This window comes from Nyctereutes procyonoides, unplaced genomic scaffold (genome assembly GCF_905146905.1).
Source record: "Nyctereutes procyonoides isolate TBG_1078 unplaced genomic scaffold, NYPRO_anot_genome, whole genome shotgun sequence".
NCBI classification, from domain to species: domain Eukaryota; kingdom Metazoa; phylum Chordata; class Mammalia; order Carnivora; family Canidae; genus Nyctereutes; species Nyctereutes procyonoides.
The window spans coordinates 22,897,810-22,917,531 of NW_026575139.1; the positions used below are offsets into that span (position 1 = coordinate 22,897,810).

A 19,722-nucleotide genomic window follows, 5' to 3' on the forward strand; every position below is an offset into this window, starting at 1 on the left:
ATATCACAGTTTTGTCTTTATTTTTCCATTTGAACTGTGTAATGGTATTTTCTGGTGCTTTTAATCTGTATTTCCCTAACGACTAGTGACGTTGAGCATCTTTCATATGCTTTTAGGCCATTCCTATATCTTTCTTATTGTTCAGATCTCTTGTCTCTCTTAAGTTGGGTGTTACTGAGTTTTGAGGGTTCTTGATATATTCTGGGTAGAAATCCTTTATCAGACATGTGGTTTGCAAATATTTTCCTCCCAGTCTGTGGTTTAGCTTCTTATTCTTAACTCTGTCTTTCACAGTGTTCACCAACTTTCTGCCTAGCCATGGTCATGTAGATTTCCTCCCATGTTTTATCCTAGAAATTTTATAGTTTTATCTTTTACCTTTAGGTCTACAATCCATTAAATTTTTTTTGTGGTAAAATATGCTAACATAAAATGTATAATTTAACCCTTTTTAAAATTTATTCTTTAAAGATTTTGTTTATTTATTCATGAGATACAGAGAGACAGAGGCAGAGACATAGCCAGAGGGAGAAGCAGGCTCCCTGTAGGGAGCCCGATATGGGACTTGATTCTAGGACCCCGGGATCACAGTCTGAGCTAAAGGCAGATGCTCAACCACTGAGCCACCCAGGCATCCCTTTAACCCTTTTATAGTGTATAATTTAGTGGCATTAAGTACATTAATGATGTTGCATAACCATCACCATGGTAAACAGATGTATAACCGTCATCCATTTGCAGAGCTTTCTCTAGGATCCGTTTTGAGTGAATCTTTGGGTAAGGTATAAAGGGTACCTTTGTGAGGTATGGATTGGGATTCATTTTGCATGTGGATGTTCAAATGTTCCAACAGTATTGTTGAAAACACTGTTCTTTCATCATTTAATTGCCTTTTTACCATGGTCAAAAGTCTGTTGACTGTATGTATCCTTTTGGGGTTATTTGTGGGGCTAGCATTTCAGAAACCATACAACCAGCATGTGATGTCCCATATAATCGGAATGTTGTACTTTTACAAGTACGTTCTTTTTTTTTTTAAGATTTTATTTACTCACGAGAGACACACACAAAAAGAGAGACACAGAGAGAGACAGAGACACAGGCAGAAGAAGAAGCAGGCTCCATGCAGGGAGCCTGACGTGGGACTCGACCCCAGGTCTCCAGGATCAGGCCCTGGGCTGAAGGTGGCGCTAAATCGCTTGACCCACCTAGGCTGCCCTGCAAGTACATTCTGTAGCTACTCATTTGTGAGATGAGCCACTGCGGTGCTGGGAGGTAGGCATAAGGGACTTCGGGAGTGGGAGGTAAACTGACTCTGTAATCCACAGAGCAGGAACAAAGGAGACAGTCTCAGGGGAGGATGGGAGATGTGGTTTTGACTTCAAATAAGTCAAAGAGAATGTCATCCAGGGCAAGATATGGACAAATACTAAGAGAAGGAAAATTTCCTTCTTTGTTGCCAGTATTATTGTTACAACACTTCCACTGGTGGAGAACACCGCAGAGGGACCCTTTATTATCCTATAAGGTACCATCTATACAGCACTTGTAAGTGCAGACACTGTTCCATGAACTTTCCATTTAAATAGTCTATTAGTATGCCATTAAGAGATACTATTATCAGGGATCCCTGGGTGGAGCAGCGGTTTGGCGCCTGCCTTTGGCCCAGGGCGCGATCCTGGAGACCCGGGATCGAATCCCATGTCGGGCTCCCGGTGCATGGAGCCTGCTTCTCCCTCTGCCTGTGTCTCTGCCTCTCTGTCTCTCTCTGTGAGACTGTCATGAGTAAATAAAAAAAATTAAAAAAAAAAAAAAAAGAGATACTATTATCGATTCCCATTTTACAGAGGAGGAAACTGAGCACAGAGAGGTTAAGTAACTGGCCCTAAATCACACAGCTGGAAAGTGGCAGAGCTGGGACATGAAGGAAGTCAGTCTGGTTGTAGAGCCCACAATGCCTCTCTACACCGCCCTGCATGCTGTTGATTTAACATGACAGGGTTGTTCTCCATTCAGGGCAACTGCTGTTCATGGCTCAGATGGATCTGGGCTCAGATGATGTATTTCAGGAGTTGGCAAACTGTAGTCGGAGGACCATATCTGGTCCATGGCTTGTTCTGTAAATAAAGTTTTCTGGAAATACAGTCATGATCATTTATTTAGATATTTCTGTGGCTGCTTTCATACAGCCACATGCCAAAGTCAAGCATTTGCTGCAGAGACCCACATCCTGCAAAGTAAAAAATATTTCCTATCTGGTCCTTTAGGAAAAAGTTTGCCATTGCATTTAATGGCTATTAGCATAAGACAATAATGGTTCTAGTTCTCCGAGGAAAGAATGGAGAGAAAAGACTCCAAGAAAGTTGGCAGAAACCACATTAGGAGGCAAGATGAGGAAGTACAACCAAAGAAAGAAACAGATGCCATTACCAGATGTAATAATATTCATTTCATGCAAGGGCATTTAAAAAAATGATAGTTATAAATCCAGTAGGATTTCAAAAATGGGGGGAGGTTTTTGAAAGAAAGGTGCTTGCAGAATTATAAAGCAAGAAATTCCCCATTATGTGTCCACTTTTGCAAGCCTGGGTTTTATTATGCTCAGTTTCCTTATGAAACTGCAGCTCTTCAGAAAGAAGGACTTTTTATTCATTCATTCATTCATTCATTCATTCATTCATTTGTTCTTTAGTTCATTCAATGTGCTTAATGTACTAGTGCTGGCTTAGGCAACGGGAGCAGAGTGGCGAACCTCATGAAGTATATATACAGCTTACTGAGGGGTACTGAGGAGTAAAGAGACAGTGACAGTGTTGGATTCAGGGTAAGCAAGGCTGTGAGAGAAGCAAATAGGAGGAAGCTTTGGGTCCAGGTTGGGAGCAGTGGCGTGTTTGCTTGTGGATGGGTGCTGGAGGTTCAGGAAAGCTTCCTCGAGGAAGAAATGTCTAGGCTGAGACTTGAAGTTCCATTTTGCAGTATCCAGGTGAAGGCAGGGAGAGGGACAGACCCAGGGGAGGAGGAAAGGTATTTGAGGCTGGGAAGAAAGCATACAAAGTTCCTGTAGCCTGCTGAAGGAGTCATGGGTAGTTTAGTGAGGCTGGAGTGGGATCCTCACTTCGGGGGGTGGTGATGGAAGGGAAGAGCTGAGAGATGACATGGGAGGTGGGCAGAGGCCAGCAACAGAGGAGTTTGGCCTGTATTTTGAGGCAAAGGAGCTTGGCCTGAATTTTGAGGACAGTGGGGGTTTGCAGAGAGGTTTTAAACAGCAGCATGACCTGACATGATTCACAGAGTAGAAATATTGCTCTGGCTGCAGTGTGGAAAGCAGACTGAGGACAGGAGGAGGATCAACACCAGTTAGAAGTGGCTGCAGGGTACAGTGAACTCACTGATAAAGATAAAGAAGGCCAAAGCACTTGGACTTGGGACAGATCAGATATGAAGGTGAAAGGAAGAAGAAAAAGCCAGAGGCCAGGAAAACATGATAGACGATTGTGCTGTTCCAAAAGACGATGACAGAGGAGCTGGGGGGAAAGAAGGGTGGTCGTTTTTTGGAGGATAGTGGGGGAAGGTGCTGAATGCAACTTTGGTGTGTGTCTGGCTCTGGGACATCCATTGGAGAGGTCCACAGGCAAAATAATTTATGAATATATGGCCCAGGAAAAGGATAAAAACATAGATATGTGAGTTGTCAGTGTGTGGATAGTATCTGAAGCCACTGGAGGGTGAGCATTTCTTAAGGAGGGACTTAAAGTAAGAAGATGAAACAGACCAAGGATGAAATCCTAGGGGCACCATCATTGAAAGGGGTGCTCAGAGGAACACAAATGAAAGACATTAGGACAAATGTCCACAGAGTCAGGAGGAAAACAAGAATGTCATGAAAACCAAGGGAAGAAAAATCTTACAAGGGAAGAAGTATGCGAAATTATAGAGCATTCAAGAAATAATAAAGCCTGGAGCATGGCCCATTACATTTGGCAACCAGGAAGGCACTTTGATGGGGAGTTTCAGTGGAGTGATGAGGGTAGAAGCTACATTTCAGTGGAATGAAGATGAATGAAAGGTAAAGAAGTATGGATATCAGGAGCAGACAACTCAAGAAGCTTGGCTGTGAAGGAGTGGTGGGGAGATGGAGGGATGGCTGGAGGGGGCCTTGGGCTAGGCAAGAGTTTCATATAGGAGAGATCTGAAGCATGTTTAAATGGTGATGGCAAGGAGTCAGGAAAGAAAAGCACAGGGGTGAGCATAATGAGCATAATCTCTGAGGAGGCAGGAGGAAGGGATCCCAAGCATGGTGGAATGGTGAGCCACTGTGTTGGGAGGGAAGGAAGAAAAGTGGCTATGGATGCTGGTCAGTGTGTTGGTGTGGCGACAAGGAGTAGAGAGTTTTCACTTGGTAGTTCTATTTTTTTTCTCTAAAGTTGGCAGGGAGATGATCTCCAGAGAACAAGAAGGTAGATCATAGGACAACAAGTTAGAGAAGAATGGTCATCATGGAAATGGGAGAGAAAGCTAATTGAAAACAAAGGATTGCTGGGGAGGGTTGAGGGCTGAATGAGGTTGGAGACCGGCACACTACTGGCTCCAGTCCAAGGGCTTGGTAACTTTATTCACCAGTGCTCAGCAGCCTAGATGTAGGAGCCAGGAAGGAGAATGGTTTTACTGACTGAGGCAGGTGTCATTAAAGAATAGTGGACAAGAGAGTTGATAATGGGAAGAGTGATAAAAGATGGTTAATGGGGATTCCATGCTGGATATAGAAAGAAATGGTGACCGAGGAGAGGCATGTGGACAGAAGAGAGAGCTCCAGGGTTTGATGGAGTTAACAGCTGACGCAGAAGTGAGAGTGGGAGAGGCTGAAAGTCATGAGGTGCGATCCACTGGGATGGGTTTGTGAACTTATGATTTCAGAGGTGGAGCAGCACTTAGCCATGATTCTCCAAGGGTGTCTGAAGTACAGTGGGAATGAGGCCACTGAGGAGGCAGTACAGTAAGCTTCCAGGGTTTGGGATTTCTCATTGACACTGGGCACAGGAGGACTTGAGGCAGGAGAAACTGAGTCCAGGCCAGAGTCTGCAATGAAAGAGGAGAAGAGGGACTGAGGTCAAGAAAGTCAGGGTGAGGTTGGGATAAACATTGACGAGTGCTTGGTAAACATCTGATGAATACACGAATGCAGGAATCCGTGAATAAGTGAATGCATCAACTCAGACCAAGCTGGCACATTTCTGGGAATATCTGGCCATAAATCCTGAGATCCCAGAGGAAACACTAGGATTACAGAGGCCAGGTTAGGAGGAGTGCACGGGTCTCAGGTTATCATAAGAGTTGAACACAGTCAATTCTTTTCAGCTTATCGTATCTGAGAGACTGTTTGAGCCCTCTAGACCTGCACAGGTTCATTATGATAGCTACTAGCCCTTTGTAGCTATTGAGCACTTGAATTGGGGCTGGTCTAATTCGAGATGTGCTATCCATGTAAAACACACACTGGATTTCAAAGACTTAGCACAAAAAAGAAAAAAAAATAATGTATTTCATTTTAAAGCATTGATGATGGGGGTGCCTGGGTGGCTCAGTTGATTAAGCATCTGCCTTCAGCTCATGTCATGATCTCATGGTCCTGGGATCGAGCCCCGCATTGGGCTTTCTGCTCAGTGGCAAGTCTGCTTCTCCTTCTCCCTTTGTGATCTCTGTGGCTCTCACTCTCATATTAAATAAATAAAATCTTTAAAAAAAAAGTATTGATGGTGTTGGAATGCTACTCTTTTGAATAGAAGTGGTTAAATAAAACATATTATTAAAATGAATTTCACCTGCTTTTTTTCCTTTTTATATGAAGCTACTAAAATTTTTTAAATTACATATGGAGTTCATATTGTATTTCACCTGAGTAGCTTTGCTCTAGGCCTTGGTCAGTTGCTCCTGCAATCCTAAAAGGAAGGATTATGCCTGCCTGAATGATGCACATGTTCTACCAGTAAGTTAATAAAGGCAGCCATCTTGAACTTCAGTACATAAGTAAAATTTGAACCCTTGAGGGTTCTTGTATACAGGATATTTCTCTGTAAAAGAATATTTTGTGTCCCTTAAAGTATTGTAAAACCTTCCACTTACCCTTAGATAGGGTCTGTATCCTTGCAAGCACCCAGTGGTGTATCATCACCTCCACTGTTACCACAGTTGGGATGAATCAAGGAACTCATCTGGTCTCTCTTCTCGGGATATTTCTGGCATGATAAGGCTGCAGATGGTGCAGATTGTACTTCTACTTTTCCTTTGGCCGGGGAAGCCCAAGGCTTCCTCTTCTCCAGGCCAGGTCTCCCTGGAATCTGCAGCGAGGTCTTGTTTAGCGTTACAGTTTGGAAGGCCCTTATTTCTGCCAAGGATTGTAGAAGATGACCCTAATTAGCAGTAGCCAGAGCTAGTTTGGGTTTAAAAAAAAAAAGCAAACACTAAGGGCTTACCCTAGGTTGAAGGAAACTGAGGCTCCAAGAGGTTCATAACGTGAGAGGTTCCACAGGTGGGAAGTGGCAGAGCCAGGATGTGAACTCAGGTGGCCTAACTCCAAAACTTGTGATGCTCCCGTCCGCCTACACTTTTCAACATAGCTGATCATGGATTAGGAAACAGAAAGAGGACAGTCTCACTTACTTGGCCTTGGGGAAAACCCTCTGAGAGAGCATGGCATTGGTTGGCCTGACATATTTTGCACACACATGCATCGGACAGCGCAGCCGAGGGCAGGTCCTTTAGCAGAGGTTCCCAAACTAGACACTAGACACCATAATAACTGGGTCTGTGTTAAGGGCCCCATTCTAGACTTGTTAAATCAGAACCCTGGCAGCAGGGCCTAGGAATCTGTATTTTTAAAACATTTCCAAGTGGATAAGGGAACCCTCATTTCTCTAAACGATAAACAGAGTCTCTAGCTGAGTACCTTGGTTTAGGATCTGATTTAGAACTTGGGCTTCTGGGTAACCACTGGGACAAAATGGAAGGGAGGTACAAGGAAGGTTTATTTCAGCCCCATAAAAGGAGTGGGCCTGGCTTTGGGGGCTCCTTAGGCAGAGCTAACTAACATTGGTGTGCTCCATTTCTAAGAATGTGCTCCTTCCCAACCTTCAGTTTGCCCTTGCCCCCCCCCCCCCCCACTGCATCTCAGGCAAGGTCGTGAGTGCTGTTACTCGAAGCCAGACTGACTCTCTCCTTCTTTCCAGCCTTTCAGTGTTATGATGTACCCAGCTGGTCCTGGATCTGGTGACTCCCCGGAGGGCTTCCCCGAGCAACCGAGGCTCCAGCCACAAATCAGCAATCGCACAACTCAGACACTAGGTACAGAACTTGGCAGTATGACACAGTCCTTGCATCCCAGTGTGGCCGGGGTAGGACTGAGGGGTAAGGATGGGGGGAGAGAGAGACTCCAAGAGGTCTTCAGGTAGCACAGAATTGACAGAAGACCGGCCCTTCATTCAGTGACACCTGCTTTGTTGGGTCAACACAGATTTGGCTCCTACTGTGTGCCTGACACTGTTGTGGGTACTAGAGGGACACCTCAGTGAAAACCAGCCCACCTACCGGACTTGGTCCCTGCCTTGTGGAGCTTCCCACCCCTGCTCCACCCACTTTTCCTGACTCAATTACCAACTGGACACCTGCCCTTTTTCTTTTCTTTTCTTCTCCCCCCCCCCCCAGATTAGGTAAAAAGAAGGCTCATTTGGAATAGAATGGAAAAGGAGACAAAGGTGTGGACTTAATTTGGGACCTAGAATCTGAGTGACCTAGGGACGACAGCAGAGTCAGGAACAGGGATAAATTCTTCTTCCCAAGAAGAAGGCGCTCTCCTCCCTGGGATGCGGAGAGAGATTACAGAAGTCAGGGCTGCGGGGGCCTGAGACAAAGTCGCCATCTGTGGGGCGAGAGGTTATGGGGCGCCCCAGGTGGACTCCTAGTGAGATGGCAGAGGGGGAATGACAGTGTGGCCCGGGGATGATACCGCGCGGCCTCCAACGAGCCTCGCTTAATTTTCAGGCTGGGCGCCCGCCCGTTGCCACGGGAACAGGCTCCCCGCCCTCGCGAACCCCGCGCGTGCCGCTGCGCTCCCGATAAAGTTGTTGTTGAGGCGCCGCGGTGCCACGTGGGCCGGCCCGGGGGCGGGGCCGGGGCGGGGCCGGGGTCAGGGGCGGGGCCGAGCGGAGCGGAGCGAGGGAGCGCTCCCAATAAAGTTGTTGTTGAGGCGCCCGCGGTGCCACGTGGGCCGGCCCGGGGGCGGGGCCGAGCGGAGCGCAGCGAGGGAGCGCTCCCAATAAAGTTGTTGTTGAGGCGCCCGCGGTGCCACGTGGGCCGGCCCGGGGGCGGGGCCGGGGTCAGGGGCGGGGCCGAGCGGAGCGGAGCGAGGGAGACCCCGCGGGAGGCGCCGAGGAGGGGAGGCGGGCGCGGGCGCGGGCGCGGGCGCGAGCGCGGCGGCTGGCCATGATCGCGTCGTGCCTGTGTTACCTGCTGCTGCCGGCCGCGCGCCTCTTCCGTGCCCTCTCAGGTACCGGCCCCGCGTCCCGGCAGGCGGGTGCCAGGCCCGGGCCCACGTCGGCGGGTTCCCGCGCGGCGCGTCGGGCCTCACGACCCCCTGCCCCCGGCCAAGGTGCGGGGAGGCGGCCCCCGGGGCCCGTCCGGGACCCCGCGAGGCCCGGGCCTGGCCGACCGCCCCCCCCGCGGGCCTCCCTCCCCCCCCGCGCCTGCGGCCTGACGGCGTCGGCCACAGTTACCGTGGGAGGGGGCCGGGGAAGGGGCGGGAGCCGCCCTCCCGGGCCCCCGGGGTGCAGAGGTTTCGGGGGTCCGCCGGGGCACTGCCCTGGGGCGGGGGGGTTGGCAGCTCGGGTCGAGGCGAGGGCCGGATTCTCGGGGGTGGGGGGGTGTGAGCCGCGCCCCGCACGTACCTGCGGCCTCCCGGGTCACTCCACGCTCACCTTTCGCAGCCGCCTCTCCGCTCTCCGGCCGAGCCTCAGGCTGAAAAGGGCCGGCTGCTCCCCAAGCCCGGAGTCCACGGAAGCCCCCGCTTTGGAAGCCTGCGTTTGGAGATGCGGCGGCGCGGCGCCGACGCCCACGCCCGCTTGGTCCTCGAGGGCGGGGAAGGCAGGCAGGCTTGCACCTTCTCACCACCCGCCTGCTCTGCCTGGTCCTCGAAATTCCCGAGGCTCTTAGGGGACCCCCTCCCTCTGCGAGGAGCAGGACTCCCAGAATGTTCTCTGGCGACTTTAGAGGGCGGGACAGACCAAGAGCTACTTTCTTAGGAATAAGCCGTCGACTGCATTCTGTGCTTTTTTTCTTTTTTCCCCCTCCCTTTCTGGAACTTCACACGATGTGTGTGGGTGTGTGAATTCATCTGTTTGTTTCTGTGTGTCTGCCGCTGGAATGCAGGCTCCGGGGTGGGGTGGGGTGGGGGGGTGCAGGGCCATGCCTCTTCTGTTCTCTGTGTTTCTGGTGCTAGCACACTGCCCGGAACAGTAGGCACGCGGTTCACCACGAGAAACTCCGCGGGAGTACTTGTTTTCAGAGAATTAAAGCCTGTGCCTTCATCCACGTTGCTGTCATTTCTGGAGCTTCTGATGTCCGTCATGGTGCAGCCTTAGTGACACGACTAGTCCACAGGTTTCTAGGCCCGCAGAGTTTAGAGATCTCAGGGAAGGGAGCATCTCCCTCCCTCCTTCCCCCATTAAAGTAGTGCCACTTTTTTTGTTGTTGTTGTTTAAAGATTGATTTATATGGTCACTCATGAGAGATGCAGAGAGAGGCAGGCTTCTTGCAGGGAGCCTGATGGGGAACTTGATTCAAGGAGCTCCGGATCATGCCCTGGGCGGAAGGCAGACACTCAACCACTGAGCCACACAGGCATCCTGCCACTTCTTTTAACTTTGCGTATTTGGTTTCTCCAGAAGGTTTTCTCTCCTTCCTTTCTTTCCTTCTGTCCTTCCTTCCTTCCTTCCTTCCTTCCTTCCTTCCTTCCTTCCTATAATTCTTTTGGAAAGCCAACCACCACCAAAAATCTGCTAAATTTGAAAACTAGTACCCTCACACAGAAAAATCAGAGAACCGCTGCCATCTAGCATGCAGAGGATGTTTCAAGGGACAAGAAATTAGAAAAATCCCTGAGATCAGAGCCAGCGGCCCAGTTGTGGATTTAAACCAAGGTCTGCCAATCTCCGCACTATTGACACTTGGGCCTGGATAATTTACTGTCGGGCTGTTCTTTGCACTGTAGGATGTTCAGCAGTGTCCTCCTCCACTAACTTTTATTTTTTTTTTTTCCACTAACTTTTAGATGCCAGTAGCATCCCCACAGTTTTGATAACCACTGTGTTTCCAGACAATACTAAATGGCCCCAAGGGCAAAATTACCCCTGGTTGAAAACCACTGGTTTAGAGGGACAGATATCCACATAGACCATAAATAAGATTGTATCTGTCAACATTTGAACACTTTTGAAGTTTTTCTTGCCTTTTAAAAAATAGAGCTGATGAAATGAATCTCTGGTGATTGAGGGTGAGCATCGTGCATGTCACTTGTCCTGTGCCGTAAATAAGTGATTTAGTGAGTGTGGGTGTTTGCTTGCACTAAAATACTGTGCTTGGAGTTTGGGGGCTCTAATTTTAGAGTTTTCCCACTTGCTTTCTTGCCTGTTGACTGTCATTTGTGGCTGCTGTAGCAGAGAGATGACAGCTGTCTCTTGCTGTCACTTGTTGGCACCTTCTGATTTACAGCCTCTGGTGTGTTATGGTAGGGGAAGGCTGATAATGAAGTTTGTGAAGATTTATGAATAGAATAGCTTTGAGAAAAAGACCAGGGGCCTTTGCTACAAAGCAAATTGTATAGATTCTGAGACACTCTTTTTGTCTACTTCAGGACTTTTTCTTTTGCATTGTATTTACAGACTAGGGGATTTATAGAACTAGAAAGGCTCTTGGAGATTATGTAGTTCAAACTTCCCCTCCCCATTTTATAGTCAAGACTGAGTCCATATCACTGGGGGCATTGTCCAAGGTCACAAAGTTTGTTAATTTCAGCGCTAGGTCATAACCCACAGTTCTGATTCATGGTCAAGTGCTGGTTCCAATTCAGTGTGACCCTGAGAACCAGAGAGCTGATGCTTAATAGGAGTCTTAACTTCCACATAAAAGGGAAGTGGTTATATGTGACCATCTCTGTCCTAGATTATGTGGGACAGCCATTCTTTCATTCACACACTGAATATCAGATCCCTACCATACAAATTAGTTAATACTTACAAAGCACTTAGGATAGTGCCCAGCTCATAGTAAGCACTTTATGCTAACAGTGATGGTGTTCCAGGTACTAAAATGGGCAGGCTCAATGATGGTACAATGATGAGCAAGGAGCATATGATTCTTGCTTATATGGCACTTTCATTCTACTTGGAAGAAGAGTATGGGTTGGGTGATGTTGTCATCTTATAACATGGTATTTTGGCTTGCTTCTTAGATGCCTTCTTCACATGTCGAAAAAATGCACTCCTGGCGAAGAGCTCGTCCACCCAGGTAGAGGGTGACTTTGCCATGGCCCCTCGGGGGCCCGACCAGGAGGAGTGTGAGGGCCTGCTACAGCAGTGGCGAGAAGAAGGGTCAAGCCAGGTGCTCTCAACTTCGAGTGAGGGTCCCCTTGTAGATAAGGGACTAGCCCAGAGCAGCCTGGCGCTCCTGATGGAAAATCCCGGAGAACAGGATGCTGCTTCAGAGGACAAGTGGTCCAGCAGGCAGCTGAGTGATCTGCGGGCAGCAGAGAACCTGGAGGAGCCTTTCCCTGAGGTGCTAGGAGAGGAGCCACTGCCAGAGGTCCAGGGCCCAATGTGGGCAGCTGTCCCCATGCAGACCGGCCCCCAGTATACAGACTGTGCTCTCCTCCCAATGGGTGCCCTGGCTGCAGAGCAGTGGGAAGAGGACCCTGCAATGGTGGCCTGGAGCATAGCACCCGAGCCTGTGCCCCAGGAAGAGGCTCCCATCTGGCCTTTTGAGAACCTTGGGCAGTTGCAACCTCCCCCAATGGAAATCCCATATCATGGTGAGTCTGACAACTGGCTGAGTGAGCCAGAGCAGGAGCTTGTCTCCATTGTGAGCAGAGCCACTGCTAAAAAGAAGATTCTCTGGCAGGGAGCTCTGCTGCTGCATTCTGGTTTTTCTGAGAATCTTGTAGTATCAGATCTAGAGGGGCCTTAGAGATCGTCTCATCCAGCCCCATGGTCTTTCAGATGAAATAACCACAGTGCAGAGGGTAGCAGGACATGCCTGAAGTCACATAGCTAGGCAGAGACATAACTGAAAGTACACCTTAGTTCTCATTCTCCATGATATTGTTTCTAGGGGTAGTGGTGGAGAGATCTAAGGGCCTCCACTCTCTGCCTCAACCAGAATTTTATCTTCTGGTTTTATCTATATTATATATTTGGCTTCCATTAAAATTTGAAGAATGAGTTCTGTGGCTCAAATAGGTTTGAAATTCACTTTGTAGCCCCATGCTCTAGGGGCGATGGGGACATGTGGTTTATAGCCCCACAGGCTTTTTTGAGTTTAAAGGTTAGAAAATACCCAAGGCCGAGATTACTTTTGAAATGTCTTTAACCTCAGGTGACTATGAAGCACATTTATCAGTGATTCTCTAGAGACCTTAGATTTATCAAAAGTGAGAAATTGTCAGCCTGTATTTATTGAACATGTACTAAGTATCAGGTACTATGCCTGATACTGAGGATGCAGTGGTTAACAGGCTAAGATTGTCTCTGGCTTTGCGGAGCTTACTGTCTAGTCTGAAAATGTCCTTAGGGTGCTGCTCAAATAGCCACAGAGAGGGATGGGTGGCAGGGAAGATGAAAAAAGGAACTTCAGGCACAGTATCTCTGAGTCAGGAGTAGAGATGGCAGGGCCTGTGGATAACATGTACTTGTTGTGGGCCTCTTCTTCCCAACCCCTTTGCAGAAATCTTGTGGCGAGAATGGGAGGATTTCTCCACTCAGCCAGATGCTCAGGGCCTGGAGGCGGGGGATGGCCCTCAGTTCCAGTTCACTCTGATGTCCTATAACATCCTGGCCCAGGACCTGATGCAGCAGAGCTCAGAGCTCTACCTGCATTGCCACCCGGACATCCTCAACTGGAACTATCGCTTTGCAAATCTCATGCAAGAATTCCAGCACTGGGACCCCGATGTGAGTGAAGAGAGGAGGAAGTGCCATCTTGTATTTGTTTTGAACCTGGCTGTTTTTTCCCATGCACTTATAAAATGAGTTCAACCCCATAGTTGTTTATAGGATTAGAATTCTGCCTAGGGTTGGAGCTTTCCTGCCTGGAGCCTCTGAGTTTTTGGCAGGTGCTAAGAAGACTTCACGGGTACATGCTTCCCAGCACCTTTATGCAAGGAGGGAGACTTGAGGGATTCCAGAAGCAGGAATATCTTGCACTTGCATCTAGTCTGCTCAGCATCACTTAAGGCCTGTCCTTGCTGGCACTGGCTGTCTGGGCAGGGCTGGCGCTGTGGGAAGTTTCAGTGTGATCCTGCCTGAGACCAGCTACAGTTGCCCACCTGGCCCCAGTGCCTGCTCCTGGGGCGGGAGTCCCTCTCCAGCACTCTTGGTAATAACTCTGGAGTGATTGGTGTCCCTGTCAATTTCCCAGATCCTGTGTCTCCAGGAAGTGCAGGAAGATCATTACTGGGAGCAGCTGGAGCCTTCTCTGCGAATGATGGGTAATGCAGCTCCCTGGCACGTGCACTGGTCTTGCTTCCTGAGGCCCTGTCTGTTCTCTCCTGAAGGCACCATCTTTTCTTGTGCTTCAGTAAATCCTCAGTCTCACCTGTGTACTCCTCTTCGTATGGGAGAGAAAGAAAGAGTTCTGCAGTTTTAAAGCAGTTCTGACATTTACTGCCATTTAGTCCTTGAAGTAGCCCCTGCCCCAGTGAGGCTGAGTTAGTGTTATCCTTATTTCTACAATGAGGAGACTGAGGTTCTAAAGATTTTTTTGACTTGGCTCAAGGTCACTAGGCTACAAAGCTAGTAGGTTGTGGAGCTAGGACTCTAATTTGTCTGACTCTAGAATCCATGCTTTTCCTATCAAGTTATGTTGCTTCATACCCTCCTGTCCTACTTCCCATCTAGCCCCTCAGTCACCTGGTTATAACTGTAAGGGAACCTTGGCAGAACCAAGCAGTTGGCAAGGACAGGAATCCCTTTACCGAGCAGCAGGAGCAGTGCCATAGGCCCACACGCCTGGGCTGCTCCCACTGGTTGGAGGGATTCAGGCTTGGAGGACTCTGACCCATCTCCTTGGCTGGGTGTTCTTGCAGGTTTTACCTGTTTCTATAAGAGGAGGACCGGGTGTAAGACAGATGGCTGTGCTGTCTGCTACAAGCCCACAAGATTTCGTCTGCTCTGTGCCAGCCCTGTGGAGTACTTCCGGCCTGGCTTGGAGCTCCTCAATCGGGACAACGTGGGCTTAGTGTTGCTGCTGCAGCCGCTAGTCCCAGAGGGCCTGGGTCAAGTCTCGGTGGCCCCTCTCTGTGTGGCAAATACCCACGTGCTGTACAACCCACGCCGGGGTGATGTCAAGCTGGCCCAGATGGCCATTCTCTTGGCTGAAGTGGACAAAGTAGCCAGGTTGTCAGATGGCAGCCATTGCCCCATCATCTTGTGTGGGGACCTGAATTCAGTTCCTGATTCACCTCTCTACAACTTCATCAGGGACGGAGAACTCCAATACCATGGGATGCCGGCCTGGAAGGTGAAATGGGAGAGGCCACTGTGGGGGTGGGAATATGGCCAAGGGAGAGATTTGGGTACTGGCAACTAGTGCTGCTTCTGTGGCAGGGACCTCAGCTACACCTTTTCTGGCTTCCTCCAGCTTTTTCTTGTTCTGTAGAATAGTTTATAAACCTGGATGTTAGAAATTCCTGGGTGCCTTTGGCATCTTGTAGTCCTTTCAGCTTTTATCATTAATTTTTAGTTTGTAAGTAACATAGAAGTACGTCCTCACAAGAATTCAAACATTGTAAATAAGACCAAAACCCTCTTTATTACCTACATTCCTCCCCTTTCCCTTTAGGATGAAGTAGTAACTGTTTGAAGTTTGGTAGTGGTCTTCCAGAATATTCCATATGCATTTATAGTGATATCTATGTTCCTGTGATATTGTCATTGTAATTTACATTTATTAGGCACTTACTGGGTTCCAGGTGCTATTTTAAGCACTTTGCATGAGAAGTTTGGCAGTTTGCTGGCTCTAGGCTATGTAGATAGCTAGTGGTAGAACCACGATCTCTAACCAGGTGGTCTGGCCCCAGAGCTCTTGCCCTCCAATACTGTGCTGTGATTGCTTCTGACAACTGATATGTGATCTGTTGTGTGTGTATTTATAAACATATTATTGTATGTTTAATTCTGTAGGTTTTTTTTTAACTCAACAATGTATATATGGATCTGTCTCATTCCTTTTAACTGCTGAATGTTGATAGAAGTCTCATAGTTTCATCATATTCAGCCCTGCTGATGGACATTCAGCTTGTGCTGATTTCTTTATATGTCACTTAATCTCACTGTTCCTCTGTTTGGCCAGTGCTGCCCAACTTACTGCTTAGCTTTTGGCAAGGTGCAGTGGAGAAAGGACACAAAACGGCTGAAATATTGTTAAGCACTTTGGGCTTTTATTTTAATGAGGTTACTCAAGTGCCAGCAATATCCTGATTCCTGCGTTTACAGAGAAAGGCCTTATCCCGGTGGAAAGCTGCTATAATCAAGGAGCTCAGAAAATGGGAAAAAGAATTTACTAAGTGCCTACCACGTGACCATCGCCATTAGGGATAGTGATTAAGAGCACTCATTTGGAAGCTGGACAGTCCTGAGTTCTGATCCCTGTTCTGCTACCTTATGCAAGTTGCTTAACTTCCTTAAGCCCCATGTGCCTCATTGGTACCCTAGGGATACAATGGAACCCATTTCAGGGGTTTTTTGTTGTTATGTAGCGGATCAAATAAAATAACACATAGTGAAGTGTTTTCTAGTTACTGCTTCAAAGGAAGCAGACATCTATTGGTTATCATTAAGGTTCTTAATTGTATATGGTATTATTATCATCCCATTTTATAATAGAGGATATTGAACTCAAGAGAGTTAACTAACTTACCCAAAGTTACACAGCTAGAAAATGGTCATTATATTCTAGCTCTGTCTTACTTGAGATGGCATATTGAAAACTTATGTCCTTCAAGGGCAGAGAGATGCTGTCTCTCACTGTGCTCTCTCCAGCACTTAGCTAGTGTCTTGCACATAGTTGGCATCCAAATATTTGTTGTTGTTGTTAAATGAAATAAAGGGAATTTTGCTACACACTGTGGAGATATGCAGATGGCTGATGTTGCCGAACGTTTCTCTGCTATGTTCTGTCCGTTCCCAGGCTGCTCATTGGCTTTGACTGAGGATGGGACATAGATACGGTAAAGTTCTTTGTTGCATTTCCCATTTGATTTGACCCTGTGGTTTCCTCATGATGGACTTAGGCTGCTAGACCTTGATCCAGAAGATCTGAAGATCAGGATAAACTCTTTCCCACTGCAATTTAAGCCCCTGAAAGTTGATGTTCCCTGTGGAGATTCATGCAGATTTTTTTTAAGGCGAAATTTAGGGGATAGAATGGGGCTAATTTAGGCAATGTTCATACGGTTCTATTCTCTTTGACTCACATACCTCATTCTCGTAGCCCTCACTTCTGCCTCGTGGACATTTCAGTGCTTCTAGTTTAAAAAAAAAAAAAGGCTTTAATTAGCTCCTTATTTTTAACCTTCCCCTGAGACTGATGTGTTTTGCTTATCTTATATATACAGTGTGTGATTGTCACGGGCTGTTTTCTTTTTCCATCTTAGTGTGCTCATTCCCACCTGCTCTTTCTTTCTAGGTGTCTGGACAGGAAGACTTCTCCCATCAGCTTTACCAGAGGAAGCTGCAGGCCCCCCTCTGGCCCAGCTCCCTGGGCATCACTGATTGCTGTCAGTATTTGACTTCCTGTCACCCCAAGAGAGCAGGTGAGCATGTGCCACATTCTTGGTTGGCTATACCTCTGTGCCCATTTTTGGAGAAAGCTGGTATTTATAGTGAAGAGAAAAATGTAATTCCCTCAATTCTCTTAACAAGTTCCTTTGTTTTTCCCACTGTTGTCCTCATGTGAGCCCTCCCAGTGAAATGGACAACTTTAAATCCTATCTTTTGGAAATCAACTTGTCTTCAGAGCCAGGCTTCTTCTGTGTCCCTACACTGGAAGCTTTTCGGTATTAAGGGGGTTTCAGCATGTGGCTTCTCTTCCTTTCTCTCACTGTATGGCTTTTCCTGGTTTGCAGAGAGACTAAAGTATAGCCGAGACTTCCTGCTGCAATTCCGTTTCTGTGACATCGCCTGTCAGCGACCCGTAGGATTGGTTCTTTTGGAAGGAGTGACAGATACTAAGCCAGGTAATGGCAACTAAGCTTGTTTTCTTGCTCTTCTTTCATCTTCACTGCTGGTATTTGTCAGTTATGTGGTTTCTTAGACTTTTTGTAAGTAAAATTCTTAGTAGTCAGCTTCCGTTAGTAAGCATGCTTAGAAGAAAGGTCAGTGGAGTTCTGTGGCCATATGTGTGACTGGATGTGCAGCTCAGTGAGAACATGGAATCGAGACTTGAGTTCCAGTCATCTCTGAGACCTTTAGTGAGACGTGTAACCTTTTTAGGTTTAAGTTGCTGATAACCAATGTGTGTACAGCATATAGGGAAGATACACATGACAGGGCTTTGAAAATCATAAGGTGGGCTGCCTGGGTGGTTCAGCGGTTAAAGCATCTGCCTTCAGCTCAGGGCGTGATCCTGGAATCCTGGGGTCGAGACCCACATCGAGCTCCCTGCATGGAGCCTGCTTCTCCCTCTGCCTCTGTCTCTCTCTCTCTCTCTCTCTCTCTCTCTCTCTCTGTGTCTCTCATGAATACATAAATAGATAAAATTAAAAAAAAAAGAAAATCATAAGGTGATTGTAGTCCTGCTTGTAATAAAAATTTACTCCTACTGAGAACTTCCAGATCAAACATGGTAGAGTATACTTGATATGTTCCCCCCTTCTTGTCTCTGAAACCATTACAAAGCAACAAAGAGAATGGAAAAAAGCAGTGCAAACTCCACCTTTGAGAAAAGTAGGAGATCTGAATATAACCTAAACCATGAATCACAGCATAGGTAGAATGGTTGCCGGAAGCGCTGGAGTTTGTGTAGCAGTGCTGGAAGAAGTACGCAGGGACTTATCTGGGGACAAAGAACCAGCACAGTGCATTTCTCCAAGGTGAGGAGTGTACCTTAAGGGCACAAAACCAAAATCTCTTGTTTCATCAGCAACAATAGGATGCACAGGTTATGGTAGGAGATTGCCTGAACCTGTTTTGGTCTTAAGAGGCACTGGAGAAAAGCCTGATCAAGGAATAATGCTTATTTGCATTAAGCAGTCTGTTTGAATGGCGGCAGGGGTGATGAGGTACTTACAGAGCTGCATATCACTTTTGGCTGGGGAAAAGTAAAGATTAAAGGACTCATACACTGTGTCATCAGGAATATCCCTATTACTTGGAATGCATACCCATTTCTTCCCTTAGAGGAACTGTACAGATAGCTGGTACAGAAAAACCTCAACTAATTCAAAGCAGTGCTGCTAAAAAGGAACCAGTATGTGAGCTGTGTTAGAATACTGCAAGAAAGAAAGCAGAAGGAACAGGAAAAATAAAAGGCAGATAAAGAATGCTTACCTCAAAGATAAAAATTGTTGCCATGAAATATATGAAAAATTATGATTATTTTCCCATGAATTAAAAAGATGAAGCAATTGACTTTATAAAACGAGTACAAAAATAATTGCCTTTATAAAGTAAGTTCAGGCACATTGCAAGACATCAGAAAATTAAATGGAAACTGCAGAGCTCAGGAAAGAATAAAAAATGTAAAAATCACATAAAATGAAACAAAATTGGGTACAGCATAAGAAAGAATAGGAATAGATACTGCTGAAAACAAAACGAGACAGAAGCCATGAAAGAAACAGCAAAATAAAAAGGAAGTAAAAGGATAAAAGAGGATAGAGAGAAATGATTGTAGTGAAAGATAAGGAGACTTTCAACATACACATAATTAGAGTTCACAAGAAAACCAATATAAAGACACAAAAGAAGTATGTAAAGGTACGATTCAAGGAAGGTTTTCCCCAAATTAAAAGATTTGAGTCTTTTTTTTTAAGGTTTTATTTATTTATTCATTAGAAACACACAAGAGAGAGAGAGGCACAGGCACAGGCAGAGGGAGAAGCAGGCTCCCTGAAGGGAGCCCGATGTGGGACTCTGTCCTGGATCCTGGAATCATGCCCTGAGTCAAAGGCAGAAGCTCAACCATTGAGCCACTCAGGAGTCCCAAGATTTGAGTCTTTAAATTGAGAGGATGTACCATGTTTCAGTAAAAAATGACATAGGAGAATCAACAATAAGACATCCTACTGAAGTTACTAGAAGCCAGAAATAAAAGAATCTATTGGGCAGTTGAACCAAAAAGGATTGGGCTACTCTTAAGAGTAAAAATGATCAGATTGGCTTTAGACTACTTAACGTTATCATTCAGTTGTAGAAGACAGGAGAATAAGGCTTCAAAGAAAGAAGATATGGTTCAAGAATTTCA

The 19,722-nt window shown here is 46.9% G+C and overlaps 2 protein-coding genes across 4 annotated transcripts in view; one reads left to right on the forward strand and one right to left on the reverse strand.

The window, feature by feature from the left end:
- LRRC74A (leucine rich repeat containing 74A) overlaps nucleotides 1-9,056 on the reverse strand; it is a 47,295-nt gene extending 38,239 nt beyond the window's left edge. The window contains exons 1-3 of the transcript XR_008661648.1: nucleotides 8,937-9,056; nucleotides 6,471-6,614; nucleotides 6,121-6,382 (exon numbers count right to left, since the gene is read on the reverse strand). The gene's annotated coding sequence lies outside the window, so the exon portion shown is untranslated. The remainder of the gene's footprint in view (nucleotides 1-6,120; nucleotides 6,383-6,470; nucleotides 6,615-8,936) is intronic.
- Nucleotides 8,394-19,722, forward strand: part of ANGEL1 (angel homolog 1) — a 29,344-nt gene continuing 18,015 nt past the window's right edge. Inside the window, exons 1-7 of one of the 3 annotated variants that reach the window (XM_055303932.1) lie at nucleotides 8,394-8,539; nucleotides 11,498-12,073; nucleotides 12,985-13,211; nucleotides 13,678-13,747; nucleotides 14,345-14,778; nucleotides 16,945-17,071; nucleotides 17,384-17,494. In XM_055303932.1, the coding sequence (XP_055159907.1) occupies nucleotides 8,476-8,539; nucleotides 11,498-12,073; nucleotides 12,985-13,211; nucleotides 13,678-13,747; nucleotides 14,345-14,778; nucleotides 16,945-17,071; nucleotides 17,384-17,494 (1,609 nt within the window). In that variant the 5' untranslated portion in view covers nucleotides 8,394-8,475. Of the gene's footprint in view, nucleotides 8,540-9,238; nucleotides 9,369-9,452; nucleotides 10,541-11,497; nucleotides 12,074-12,984; nucleotides 13,212-13,677; nucleotides 13,748-14,344; nucleotides 14,779-16,944; nucleotides 17,072-17,383; nucleotides 17,495-19,722 lie in introns of those variants that run through there. The other 2 variants (XM_055303931.1, XM_055303933.1) reach the window with 2 other exon arrangements.